Genomic DNA, 13919 nt, shown 5'->3' with positions numbered 1-13919 from the left:
TACTGAAGTAGATTTCTGTAATCGGAGGTAGATTTCAGTAATTTCATGTTATTGTGGGAGGGGTCCTTGAACCCTGACCTTTTATTATTTATCTTTTTATGCCTCTGAAGGATTTTAAATGTGCTCTCTAAATTGGAGAAATCTGTTACTTTATATGAGAGAAAAATGATATTACACCTTCCATTTTTGAACTTTATATATTCTTAAGACAGGAGGTGATTTTTCCTTACATTCTACAAACATGTTTTTCAAAACCCATTCTTTAACAACCCATTCTGTTACTCTTCCTACTTGCAATTATTTTAAGGTATCCCAAACCTTACTTTATACTTTACAATATAGGAGGACTTAAGTCTGGCCAGATTTTGCCTAACTGAATGTTAGGATGTTACTTATTAACTGTAGAATAATACATTCCTTAGATAAGATAAAAGTATGCAATAGAAAATTGCCATTCTAGGAACACCTACTACAGTCTTTTCTGTCTTCAGAGCATTAGTGTGCACATTAAGTCTTCAGCATTGTTGAGATACTGAATATTTATGCCGTATTTGAGAATTAATATTAGCAGTCATGTACAATGTAGATTTCTTTTTAAAATTCTAGGTTACTTTATGGAATGGGCCCTTAGAGAACAAGAAAAGACTGAAGTTTTACAGGAAAAAAAATCATGTGGTCTTCAGATTCTGAAATGAGGAGAAATGCAGCCATCTGAAATGGTCATGAACCCCAAACAAGTCTTCCTCTCTGTGCTGATATTTGGAGTAGCTGGGCTACTCCTCTTCATGTATTTGCAAGTCTGGATTGAAGAACAACATACAGGTAACACATGTGCTTTTTCTTCTATTTTAATTGTAACAATAATAGCTATTTTAAATTAAATTAGTTGTGATGCTTATTAATATATTAAGAATCACAATATTTTCAACAACAAAAAATGAGTCATAAGCTAAAATTCCCAGCTCCTAAAAGGAAGGAAAATTATACAACTCTGGTAGGCATTTGTTTGGTGGCTTAACAATGGAAATTTTTGTTATCTCGTTGGGGAATAGCAGTGCTCCCATAGTCCAGCAAGAACTGCTTGTAGAGAATTTGTCTTCAAAAATATAGCATTTATCCTACTTCTTATCTGTCCGTGGAGCATCAGGCATAAGCCTAAAAGGCGCTGAATGTACAGCAGTCTCTCCTTTAATTCCTTCTTAATTTATGTTGATACTCAAAATTGGTATAAATATCATTTAATACCTTTATTATAAAGGATGAGTTGGCAAATCTTTTCTATAAAGGACTAGATCATAAATATTTTACTCTTTGCAGGCCATACCATCTCTACCACTACTACTCAACTCTGCTAATATGCCATAGATTACATGTAAACAAATGGAACAGGCTGTGTTCCAACAAAACTTTATTTACAAAAACAGATGGTGGGCCAGATTTGGTCCACAGGCAATAGTTTACTGATCCCTGCTGTGCTCATCTTGTACTTTTGTCTTTCAATTTGCAATTGCTGCCCATTGGAGGCACTCAATTACTGTTAAAAATGATTATATTTATAATGATATAGTATTATTAAAGTAAAAGACTTAGAATATCATAAAAATTTATACATACAGATCTTGTGAAGTTCTGATGGTTTCCATTGGTAGAAATAGGCTATGGCTTATGACTGTTAAGGATAATAAAGTAAAAACAGAAGAATGATTTTTTGATTGTCTCCAGTTGTGGCCCATTTTCTTTTTTTTTTTTTTTTTAAGTTATTCTAGATATAAAACCCTTAAGAATCTTCTCCAAAAGACAATTTTAAAATTGTTTCCATTTTTAAATTCCTTTCTTTGGTTTATGCTCATACTTTTTTTTTTTTTTTTTTTTTTTTTTTTTGAGACAGGATTTTACTCCTGTCGCCCAGGCTGGAGAGCGATAGCATGATCTTGGCTCACTGCAACCTCTGCCTCCCAGGTTCAAGCGATTCTTCTGCCTCAGCCTCCCAAGTAGCTGGGTCTACAGGCACAAACCACTGCACCCGGCTAATTTTTGTATTTTTTGTAGAGACAGGGTTTCACCATGTTGACCAGGCTGGTCTTTTTTTTTTTTTTTTTTTTTTTGAGGCAGTGTTGCTCAGTCACCCAGGCTGGAGTGCAGTGGCACAATCTCGGCTCACTGCAAGCTCTACCTCCTGGGTTCACGCCATTCGTCTGCTTCAGCCTCCCAGGTGTCTGGGACTACAGGCTCCCGCCACCACGCCTGGCTAATTTCTTTTTTTTCTGTATTTTTAGTAGAGACGGGGTTTCACCATGTTAGCCAGGATGGTCTCGATCTCCTGACCTCGTGATCCACTCGCCTCGGCCTCCCAAAGTGCTGGGATTACAGGCGTGAGCCACCGTGCCCGGCCCAGGCTGGTCTTGAACTCCTGAGCTCAAGTGATCCACCTGCCTTGGCCTCCCAAAGTTCTGGGATTGGGATTACAGGCGTAAGCCACTGCCCCTGGACAACAGTTCTGATGTATTTAATTTATATAGTAACCTTTGTGAAAAGAGTTTGCATGTAATGATTTTCTAGAGAATATATAACATATTGTCAAAATATATTCTTAATTCCCTTTACAGTTTACATAAACTATTATGCTAACTTTTCTATACTACTGAAATAATTTATCATAATAACATCATATTTAATGAAACCACCTGTAGTAAAATATATAGGCTAATTCTTCCTGAAATATAACCCTTAGCGTAGATCCTGTAACATAGTAAGCCTTCAGTGTTTGTTGAATGAATGAATGAATGAATGAATGAATTGAAAATTCACTGAAGACTATAGACTGAAATACAGCAAAGGAAGAAGAAAGAAAAATATCTCATTATTTAGAGTTTTGCTAATATGGTCTCATAACAAATTTCACAAAAAGACTATCACAGTAAGATTTTAATACTTAAGGGAAAATGTATTCATATATATAGACTACTATTTGGCAGAAATGTGTTTAGTCTGTCACTAAGAAATTATGTATCTAAGGAAACAGGTTAATAATACCATACATATAAAATGTAGTTTACCAAATGTGTCCATAAGCATTAATAGCTACCATTTATGGAGAGCTTAATAAGTGCCAAATGTTTACATAAACTTTCTGTAATCCTCGTATCTTACTAGGTGAGTATTATTCTAAATTTACAGATGAGGAAAATGAGACTCCAGAGGGATAAGGGGCATAGCCAAGGCTTTGCATGGCCTTGGTGCACAGGGGAAAGTCTGGATTTGAACCCAGGTTGTACTGCTACGAGGTCCATGCCTCTGCTCAATGTATCACCTCCATGAAGGAAAAAGGTGAATATTATTATTTCTCTGTAGCACAGATGAAGCAAGGGAGACTCAGAAAGTTTAAAGGACTTAACCTGTAGCTACAAAGCTACAAGTTTTTGAAGTGTAACCCATACCTAGGTTTTCCTAATTGTCGGAATCCCTAAAAGAGTCTCCTAACCAAAACACTGGATTACATAGGCATATAATTATAAATGCAGTAGTATCAGTACAGATGTTTTAAAATCACTGAAATTGGTAAATTAAATGACATACAGATGTGTAACCTCCTCTACAAGCTTAAATCTTGAGTTCATAATTTTCCCAAGTGTTGGAAAATTATTTTCCTTGGTTAAGATTGGTAAAACACTTACCATTTATTCTCTTAAATTTTGTTTGTAATTTTGATAGAAGTGCTTTCCCTGATTCTTGATATATTTTGAATGAATTATGTAATATTTCATAAACTACTCATGACAAAAAGCATAAATGTAAAAGTCAAGAGTCCTGTAGATAACTATTTCTCTGAAGAAAAACTGTAATATTCTTTAAGAAGACTTCCATCTGAAGTTCTGCCTTATACTAGGTTAGTGCTGTGGGTTGAAATTCTGCAGTTTTCTAGGTAGGCAGACATTTATGGTTGTTATATATATATATGTGTGTGTTTCAAATAACATCAGGAGCATTAGGCATTTTTAAAGGCAATCTCTTTTTAAATAAATAAATATATGAATATGTGCTTTGATGTTAAGTTTTAAAAATGGAAAATCTGTCTTTTGGACACTTTAGAACTGTCACTCAAAGAAACTTTGAAAGATGAGCTGGTTTGGTTCCTGAGACTTTCTATAAGTAATGCTGGTTTTAAAATCTAAATGGCTTTGATCTCACATATATTTCAGTTATATATGAGAATTCTTAGGTTTTCTTCATGTCTTTTATATGAGGCTTTTTAAATCTAAGATATGGACTATTTTCTAAGCCTCCCTGGTTTTCTTGGGTTTTTCGTGTTAAAATAAAATACTTTAGAATTCAAAAAATCTGAAATATGCTCTGATATACTGGTAAAGGATTATGAAAACAGATTTTTTTGGAAGTAAAGAGAAGCTGTATGACAGAGAAATTAAAATCTATCCAATTATGCAATAGAGTTCCATAATACCATCTACTTTTTCAATATCACTATCCATTAATTTATCCATTTCCTAGTGCTAATTTGCAGTATGTTGATATGTTATCACAAATTTTATTTTATTTTTTTTTCTTTTATTTTATGTTTTTTTTCGTAGTTGTTAAAGGTACAAATTTTTCATTCAGAAGGATCTTGAAAATCTCAGATCTCCTATTTGTAAGCTTTGTAACCCTGGGCAAATTTCTTTGCCTCTCTAATCCTCAGTTTCCTTATCTGTAAAATGAGGATAGTCATATTTTCCACATAGGGTTGCAGTGAAGATTAAAGGAGACAATGCTTACAAAGCACTCAGCATGGTGCCTGGCAAACAGTAATGCACAATGAACGTGAGCTGTTATTATCCTGGAAATGACGCAGAACATCTGCAAACTTGCTTTTTCTGAGTTGCCGCAATTAAAACTCAGCCACAATTCAGGAAAATTCAATTGTGCCCAAGCTTGTGCCCTGACTGATTAAGGTTTAAAAAAAAAATGAAGGCTTAGATCCAACTTTGGTTAAATTGGTTGGGAGAAGCTAATTGGCACAGAGCCATTCTGGTTCCCAATGTAGAAGCTGGCAGGAGAAGGATAGGATTGAGTTCATAGAGAGAGATCATTGTCCAGGGGCATCTCGTGTCCATACAAGCTGCCTCCACGGGCAGAGGAATCACTCATTCAGCAGCATTTCTTGAAGACTTAACAATTGGATGTGCTGAGCACCATGGTGAATACAGGCATGTAATAGTGAGCCAGATATAATCCTTTTTCTCAAGGAGAGTGCAGTCAAATGAATTGTAAGGGAGAAAATCGTCCTGAGTCCAGGCCAAGACATTGGGACAAAAGGAGGAGTCCTTTGTGACAGAAAAGAGACAGGCTCTCCATTATGGGACAAGCTAATGAGTTGCGGGCAGGAGAAGCAGCACAGTCAGTTGTCAGGGATAGAATTGCTGACCAGACAGAAGCGCTAGAAGGAGGGGAGTGGAGGCTGGGCATGTGAAAGCGTGCAGAGGACCCAGAGGACCAGAGGAGAGCAGGGAGCTGTGGGTATGATGCAGCAGTGATGAGGGCTGGTTAGGATAAATCACAAGAATGGCTTGTTGTTTATTTTTCCCCCAGCTACTGTTTAAGTTTGCAATTGGAACTCTTTATCTAGTTAGAATCTTACTGCTAAATGGAACTCATACCAAAAGTCATGGTGTATAACTGTTTCGTATGTGCCGTAAGACAGCGTTGAGACCCTCTAAAAACAGAGTCACCATCTCAGCTTTAGATAAGAATTCAAAGATCCTCTTGAACCCACCCGTTTTTTAAAAATACAAATTGGATTATATCATTCCCATGCTTAAAATTTTTCAATCATATTTCATTTCCTTTAACAAAAACTTCTCCCCAGAGCCCACAGCTGTGTGAGCTGTAGCCACTGCCTGCCTCCTCAGCCTCATTCTGCATTCACTCACCATGCTTCTGGAGCTGCCTCTCTTCCTCTGCTAAACCAAGCCCTTTGCTGACTGGATGTGCTCACAGTTTCAGGAGCCTGGGATCCCTTCTGTCCTCTCACCTGTCAGGGCTTGGCTCAGATGTCACCTTCTTTGATCACCCCCACAGTCAATCAGTGCCTCTTTCTCTCTCTCTCTCTCTATATATATATACACACACACATATATAAATAAATCAATATATACAGATTATATAATTACGCATATAAATCAATATAATCAATTATATGAGTCAATATAATTAATAAATAATAAATTATGTATTCATTATATGTATAAATCAATCTCTCCATCTTATTCATTTTCTTCAGAAAAATTATCACAATCAGCAATTGCCTCCTTAATTATTTGTTGACATTAATTGTCTGTATCCTTTCCTATTTTATGAACTCTGTATGGACAGAGAGCTTATCTGACTTCCCTCGGCATCCCCTTTTCATAGCATGGAACCTAATATGTGACAGGTGCTCAACAGTATTGTTGTGTGGGTGGATAAATAATGTTTTGCTTGGTTTTCCAGTATCCCCATCTAATGACCACACAGACTGTGTTTGAAGACTCCTGGGGACAAAGAATTCACTCCTTCCCAAGGCATCCACTCATCTTACAGCAACTTCCTCAGAAAGCTCCATATATTCATCAAGAACTTGCATTTTAACTTCTGCTTAACAACTTGTCCTACCCGTATCCCTGACACTTCATGAGGCTCGTCCTCCTTCCATAGCATAGCCTGATCATTTTCATGCAGAATGAAACCCCAAATCTCTTTTTTGAGACACAGTTTTGCTCTGCACCCAGACTTCTTAACCATTTCATGAAAAAGGCAATCTGGTCACTCTTGCCTGGAACATGACACCTACTATATAACTCCTTTTAAAACATGACGTTACTATTCCCATATGTAACTTGTGTTAGAAATATGCATATGTAACAACATTTTCTATCAAGTAATGAAGAGTTATATGCACATATTTTAAAATATACAAAGCAGTAAAAATCAATACAGATCACATCTAATAGTTTACATAATACATTTTCCTGAGATTTTCCAGAGTCAAGTTTAGTTTGAGCCATTCCAAACTGAAACCATTTCCTCAGTGTAGCCTACATTACAACAATCTGTCCAAATAACTTCTAAGCATTTCTATTTAGGACCAATAATTTTTAAGCTATTTATTGATAACAATTTTACATGTTTACTTAAAACTCAGAAACTTCTTTAAAAACTTTATTAAAAAGACTTTTTGCAAACAAGAATGGCAGCCTTATAGTTTCAGCAGTTTTTGGGTCCCAGGCAGTGCTCTAAACACATCACACCCATTATCTCATTTAATCCCACAACAAGTCTGAGATAGGTACCATTAGTATTCCCATTTTTCAAGACAAGAAAACTGAGGCTAAGCAAATAGGAAACCAGAAATCTGATTCAAACAGCCTCATTCTAGGACTCCAACTAAGCCACCCTGCAGTGTGCAGAGATGGTGAGCATTGTAGAGTCAGGCTAAGAGAAGGCACTAGAGAAAGACACGGTGCACTGGCCAGGCAATGGGCCGCCTGGGCAGTCCCTCTAGATGTAGAATGACACTCCGTGCTTCCAGACCACACCACATTCCTGGGCTGCCTCGCTATGCCACAGTAGGTCATCATGTGTATCCTGGTTGTGCAAACTTTCCTGGGTTCCTGTGAAGCCTGATCTCTTATTTGCACAAGTAAGCCTTCTCCATTGCTCTGGATAAACTATGGTATCTCCCTTTCTTGCCCCTCAAAAGCCTAACACTCAGGTAAACTAAAAAATATTATCCAATCCAATAGTGGTTCTCAAACTTCAATGTACATCAGCATCCCCTGAAGGTTTGGTTAAAACAGACTGTTGGGCTCCACCCCCAGAGTGACTGATTCACTAGATCTGGGATGGGGCCCAAGAATTTGCATTTCCAACAAGATTTCTGTGGACCCTGATGCTGCAGATCCAGGGATTATATTTTGAGAATCCCTGATCCAGAGTCTCTGTACCCAAAATGTGGAAAGCAGCAGAAGCAACAGCATCACGTGAGACTTGTTAGAATTGCAGACCCTCAGCACCCACACAGGTCTGCTGCATGGGAATCTTCATTTTAATAAGAATCTCAGGTGCTTGCTGCACATGGTGAAGTGAGAAAAGCACAGTTAGATCAGTGGTTCTCACCAGCTGCTTGAGAAAGACCAGATGTTTTAAGGAACACGTGCCTTGGTCCACACCCTGACATGTTGATTTTGGTTCCTGGCCTCCTCCCCAGAGATGCTAATTTGCCAGGCTGGGAGTGTGGCCCTGATACAGCGATTTTTAAAATCTCCCCAGGTGATTTTAATATTCAGTCAAGGTTATGAACCACTGACCCAGAGGTACTGACTTTGGCTGATTTATTGGCACTTCCTCTTACCTCTCACTCATCTACAAGGCATGCACTAGAAGAAAAAAGAGTGGTCACTGTAATACTCTTATTAAGCTGACGGAAGAGGAGAAAGACTGTAAATAACATTATGTCTGAGGTCTCCATTTTCACCAAGACAGGCTTCAAGCTATAAAAAGTTGAACAATAAAGTGAGACCAACAAAGTGAAATTATTTCTAAACCCAGAAAATATTACTGCAGTATGGATCATCTGACCCAGCCAAGGAGTCAGACAGAAAAATATACTCTTCCCAAACAAGTATTTGTTCTCAATATGAAATGGTTCACTACTGCTTCATTTCCTTCTAAAGCACTTTTTTGTCCCTTGTTTTGTGTTATTTTTAAATTTTTTTAATTGGCAAGGAAAAATTGTATACACTTATGGTACACAACATGATGTCTTAATACATGTACACCTTGCAGAACAGTCAAATCAAGCCACTTAACATATGCATACTCTCACATACTTTTTTTTTTGTGGTAAAAAACACTTAAAATCTCCTCTCTTAGCAGTTTGAAAATATACAGTATAATATGTTGTTATTAACTATAGCCAGCATAGTGTACAATACATGTCTTGATGTAATTGTCTCTAACTGAAATTTCTTGTTTTCTGACCATCTCCCCAGAACTCAGAAACTTTTAAAATTTTTCTTGTATACTTCTAATTAGATTTTTTTTCCTGACTCCCACCAGTTTTTTTCTGATTTATGTGAAACAAGTACAATGTCTGAATTTAGGATTCAGCATTAACATCTAAGGTCAATAATTTAGCTATGAATTATCATTGCTAGCCTATAAGAGAATTATATAAATATAACCTTTTAAAATATAACCTTTTAAAAACTCATTGTCACCAATCCATGCTCTGTAGGACCCTGGTCCTGAACATATTTTGCCTGAAAATACTCTTTTTTGGTCAGTGATGTGACCTTTCGGTAGGTCGAGGTTCTATTCAAATCCTACATGCTACTATCAGTGGCAAGTTGGCCAGAATAGATGGTGACTTGTACTAGTTTTTGTTTTGTTTTGTTTTGTTTAAGCACTATAAACATCAGTAGTCCTGGTTGTATTTCAACCCTCCCACTTTGTATGAAAATGAAAAGTAGTAGCTGTAAGCTTCCGATTTTAGGCAAAGTAAAGCCACCTTATTGCTTTTTCTCAGATAATTGATTCTGGTCTGTGCATCTGGTGTTTCTAAGGAGACTTCATCTTGCTTTTTTTTCAAACTAAGTACACTTTCTCTCTCTACACTGAAGCATATTTTTGGCATATAAAGTTTTGTTTCTAGACTGGACTGAGATAATTCTTTTCCCCTGAGCCTCTCTGATGAGAGAGTCTGTTCTTTTCCTCCAAAAAGCAGGCCATTCATCCTGATTGTGATGTTGCTGTTTTGAAATTGTATTTTCTTTCAGGTTATCTCTGTATACCTGAACTAGAACAAAGCCATATTTTACTTAGAAGGACTTTATGTTTACTGTCAATCATATACTCAGGGAAATAAAATTGCTTTTCTTTAAAAAGTCATTCATTTGAATTACTTTCTCCTATATCTGTAAGTGTGGCAAGCAATTTTTTTAATCAAATGAGCACATGCTCCCGCTGCCCACTTCTGGACAGTGCCACACCTCGTCTTCCCACTACGTGATTATTCCCATGTCAGGGCTGTTCCCTCTTCCTGGAGCACATTTCCTTGGCCATTTCCATGGCTGACTTTTCTGAATCCTTCAGGGTACAGCTTCAATATCACCTTCCCCAAACATCCTATGTAAAGTGGAAGTTTTCTCTCTCTGCACCTGTTTTATTGTTTTTTAAAATTTACTGCATGGCACTGATCTCAATTTGTAATAATTCCTTTTGTTTGCTTACATATGCTCTGCATCTCCCAGTAAAATGGAGGCTTCCTGAGGGCAGGAAACTTGTATTTTGGTCACCAGTGTCCCACAGCTGCCCCTGCTTCCAGATGCACATTTCAGTCCTCACCTTGCCATGTACCCCGAGCAACCCTATTCACTCAGCCAATTACAACTCAACTCTGTGGGCTCTGTCTTAACTCTCTGCCCTAGCTTTTTGAGTCTCTTGTATTCTTGTGTGCTGTCCCCTGCTTTTGCCTGATACACCGGAAGCGAAGTAGTCATGGATGTGAAATTGCTTAAAGTCTTCTGACCCTGAATAACATGCAGCAGCCAAGCTTTGCAACAGAGTCAATCCCATCAACATAGATGTTTAACATCTAGTAATATGTTGAATGTGTTTGTTCTCCCAATATGTTTTGAGCACATATAAACAATGATGCACTTGCTATCTACAAAGTGGTACCAGGAACTGCCATATTACGATGTAACCCTTCATTTGTTCTATTGGCAAGTACCTGGCCAATGCTAGACCTATTATTCATAGTGTACCACACATGATGAGCACAGTAAATTTATCGTCCAGGGGATGCGAGGCTAATCCAAGCCTGGCCGGTGATTCCGTTTCTGGGGATTCTGGCTTTTGAGACTTGGAATATAGGCTGAGTACCTGGACTGTCTGATGCAAACCTCAGAAGCTTGTTCAGCTGTTTTCTACCATGTGGACCAGAGCAGCTGAAGATTCTAGGCTTAGAGCAAGAGCAAGAAGAAAAGCAGACAGGAAGAAAGGAGCAGAGTTATATACAGGGAGCCCCAGCAAATGTTGGGGTCCGTTGATCCATTTAGTCCCAGACCTAACACTATTCCTACTCTTTCTTAATTCCCTTTCCTACCCTCGGTGAGCACTCATCTGTCTCAGAGAAGGCTTATTGAATTTCAGAGGGGCCTCATAATGGACCCCATTAGCTCTATTTACCTCTTAGAGTAGGGGGTAAAGCAGAGGATGACACAGAGCAATCCTTCTTCACTGTTTTTAATTCATTTTACACCACAAACCCCAAGGTACTGCCTTGTTCACTCCTGTGCCCTACGACTGAGGATGGTGTCTGGCACATAGTAGATGCTCAGTAAGTCTTTGCTGTATGAGTGAATTCACCCCAAAACTAAGCTCACCTAAGCTAAGGAAGACAAGTGAGGCTGGTGTTTAACTCGATTTTTCAGAAGTTAAATTGCTTGGTTTGGGGTGGGGTGGAGATTTTCTCCAGGGATATCCTGAAATGTCTTCGTTGAGGTCAGAAATGTGTTATCTGTAGTTTATTTTTCCTTTTGCAATACAGTATTTTGTTTGAACAAAACACTGGATCATCATTTAGCTGACATGTTGTGAAGAAAAGTCAAAACCTGAATGAGGAATTATAGAAGATAACCTTTTAAAGTCTTTTACAATGTTAAATTTTATGTGACTATCATTTTGTGTCTAAAGGAGATGTTAATGGAAAAAACTAATCTCTGTGAAATATTTTAAAGAAGGTTATTCTGAGCCAATATAAGTGACCAGAGCCCAGGGTAAACACATACCCAAGATGCCTTTAGTAAGTGGTCCCAAGGCAGTTGGATCACGGTTTGGTTTTATACATTTTAGGGAGGTGGGCATTACAGGCAAAGACATAAATTAATGCATGAAAGGTATACATTGGTTTGCCCAGAAAATGTAGGGTATCTTGAAGTGAGGGCTTATAGGTTAAAAATGGATTCAAAGATTCTTTAACTTACAATTGGTTAAAGCAGTAAGACTGTTTAAAATTTGGATTCGCAGAAAGGAATGTTTTAAATTAAAATAGGGATGCTGTGTAGCAAGATTAATGGCCTGCAGGTGTGACTTCACCCTTCCCTTTCCTGGCCTTAGGTCTTATTTATAATTTGTTACCTATTGCCACAAAAAGTCTGTTGTGTCAGACTTATGATCTTGATTTTCACATTAATGGTGATCAGTTGTGTCTAAACTCCAAAAGGGGCGGGGAGGGTATAACAAGGCATGTCGGACCTTGTTTCTCATCATAGCCAGGAACTCAGTTTTTGTTTTTTTTGTTTTGTTCTGTTTTTTGATACGGAGTTTTGCTCATGTCGCCCAGGCTGGAGTGCAATCGTGCGATCTCGGCTCACTGAAATCTCTGCCTCCCAGGTTCAAGCAATTCTCCTGCCTCAGCCTCCCAAGTAGCTGGAAGTACAGGCATGCGCCACCATGCCCAGCTAATTTTCTGTATTTTTATTAGAGACGGGGTTTCACCATGTTGGCCAGGCTGGTCTTGAACTCCTGACCTCAGGTGATCCACCTGCCTCATCCTCCCAAAGTGCTGAGATTACAGGCGTGAGCCACCACGCTCGGCCAGGAACTCAGTTATTTAAGGTTTCTCTGGGGTCCCCTGGGCCAGGAAGGGGTCTATTTAGTCGGTGGGGAACGTAGGATTTTATTTTAAGTTTACAGAGATATTAACAAATAAGTCTCAGAAGCTCTCCAAAATGGATTAGTATTTAATGCTCCAGTTAGTAGTCTGTAGTGAAAAGTATTCTCTAGGATACTCACTTCTAACCTGCTTTGTGTCTTTGAACAAATCGGTAAATCTCTGTACATTACGGTTTCTTTTCTTCTCTCATTTTCATACCTTCTTTCTTGCCTTCCTGAGGTAACCCCCTCCTAAATTTGATGTTTATTACCACATTCCTGTATGTCTCTATAATTTATAACACATGCATGTATTCCATTTTCATATTTGTAGCCTTATATAAAAGGTATCTATCTGTATATACCCTTTGGCAACTTGCTTTTTCTTTCAACAGTAGGTTTTTGAGATTTATTTGCATTGATATATGTAGCTCTCAGTCATTTACCTAACTGCTAACTAATATCTCATTATATGAATAAGCTGCAATTTATATATACATTTTCCAACTGATGCACATTAAAGTTGTTTCTAACTTTTGACTCTCACACATAATTCTGCTAAGAATATCATTGTATAATCTCTTTGTTTATATGTTTGAGAGCTGCTATAAGGGGCTGAATTGCGTATTCTCCAAAATCCTATCAGCTTCAAAATTCTATGCTTCCATATCATATCTATTCCTCTGCTCACATGAATCCAAATTAGGGTTTCTTAAAACAGCAGAAGTGTTCAATGATAATTCTAATAAAACATACACAGAACTATTTTTTTGGATACACTGATTGCTATTCAGAATTATAGTGGAAAGATATAAATATAAGACACAGAATCTGCTCTCAGTGTTTCTTACTTTATTGGTATGCCAACAGAGTATTTTATAGTTCATTGAAAATCGATTAAAATAATTACCAGGTCATTAGTGTGGACTTTGAGTATGAGTGTAAAGACCTCACTCACTAAATAATTCATGGCAGTCAGCAAGTTAAGTCCTGTTAGCAAGTATTGATTCAGTAATGTAATACTACCTAGTCCAAACTATGTAATTTTCCTAATAGAAATAAACTCCTTTAAATGTCAAAGCACCATCTAGTCCCAGCCTCCTCCTTTTACAGAGAAACAACTGAAAGGCTTAAATTTGCATAGCCAGTAGGTAACAAAACTGGAACTAAAACAGAATTCCTGCTAATTGTTTTTCCATACTATATTTTTTCCCTTCCCCTCCTCCACC

At 37.7% G+C, this 13919-nt stretch overlaps 1 protein-coding gene across 3 annotated transcripts in view; it reads left to right on the top strand.

Moving 5' to 3' along the window:
• The window catches only part of CHST9 (carbohydrate sulfotransferase 9), a 272296-nt gene that overhangs the window by 35071 nt on the left and 223306 nt on the right, over window positions 1–13919 (top strand). For 2 of the 3 annotated variants that reach the window (XM_054461218.2, XM_054461221.2), the window contains exon 2: window positions 607–822. In XM_054461218.2, the coding sequence (XP_054317193.1) occupies window positions 702–822 (121 nt within the window). In that variant the 5' untranslated portion in view covers window positions 607–701. Of the gene's footprint in view, window positions 1–471; window positions 823–13919 lie in introns of those variants that run through there. The other variant, XM_054461217.2, reaches the window with a different exon arrangement.

The sequence above is a fragment of the Pongo pygmaeus genome, chromosome 17 (genome assembly GCF_028885625.2).
Source record: "Pongo pygmaeus isolate AG05252 chromosome 17, NHGRI_mPonPyg2-v2.0_pri, whole genome shotgun sequence".
NCBI lineage: Eukaryota > Metazoa > Chordata > Mammalia > Primates > Hominidae > Pongo > Pongo pygmaeus.
The sequence above is the reverse complement of the archived record's forward strand: the minus strand, read 5'-3'. Positions and strand labels throughout refer to the sequence as shown.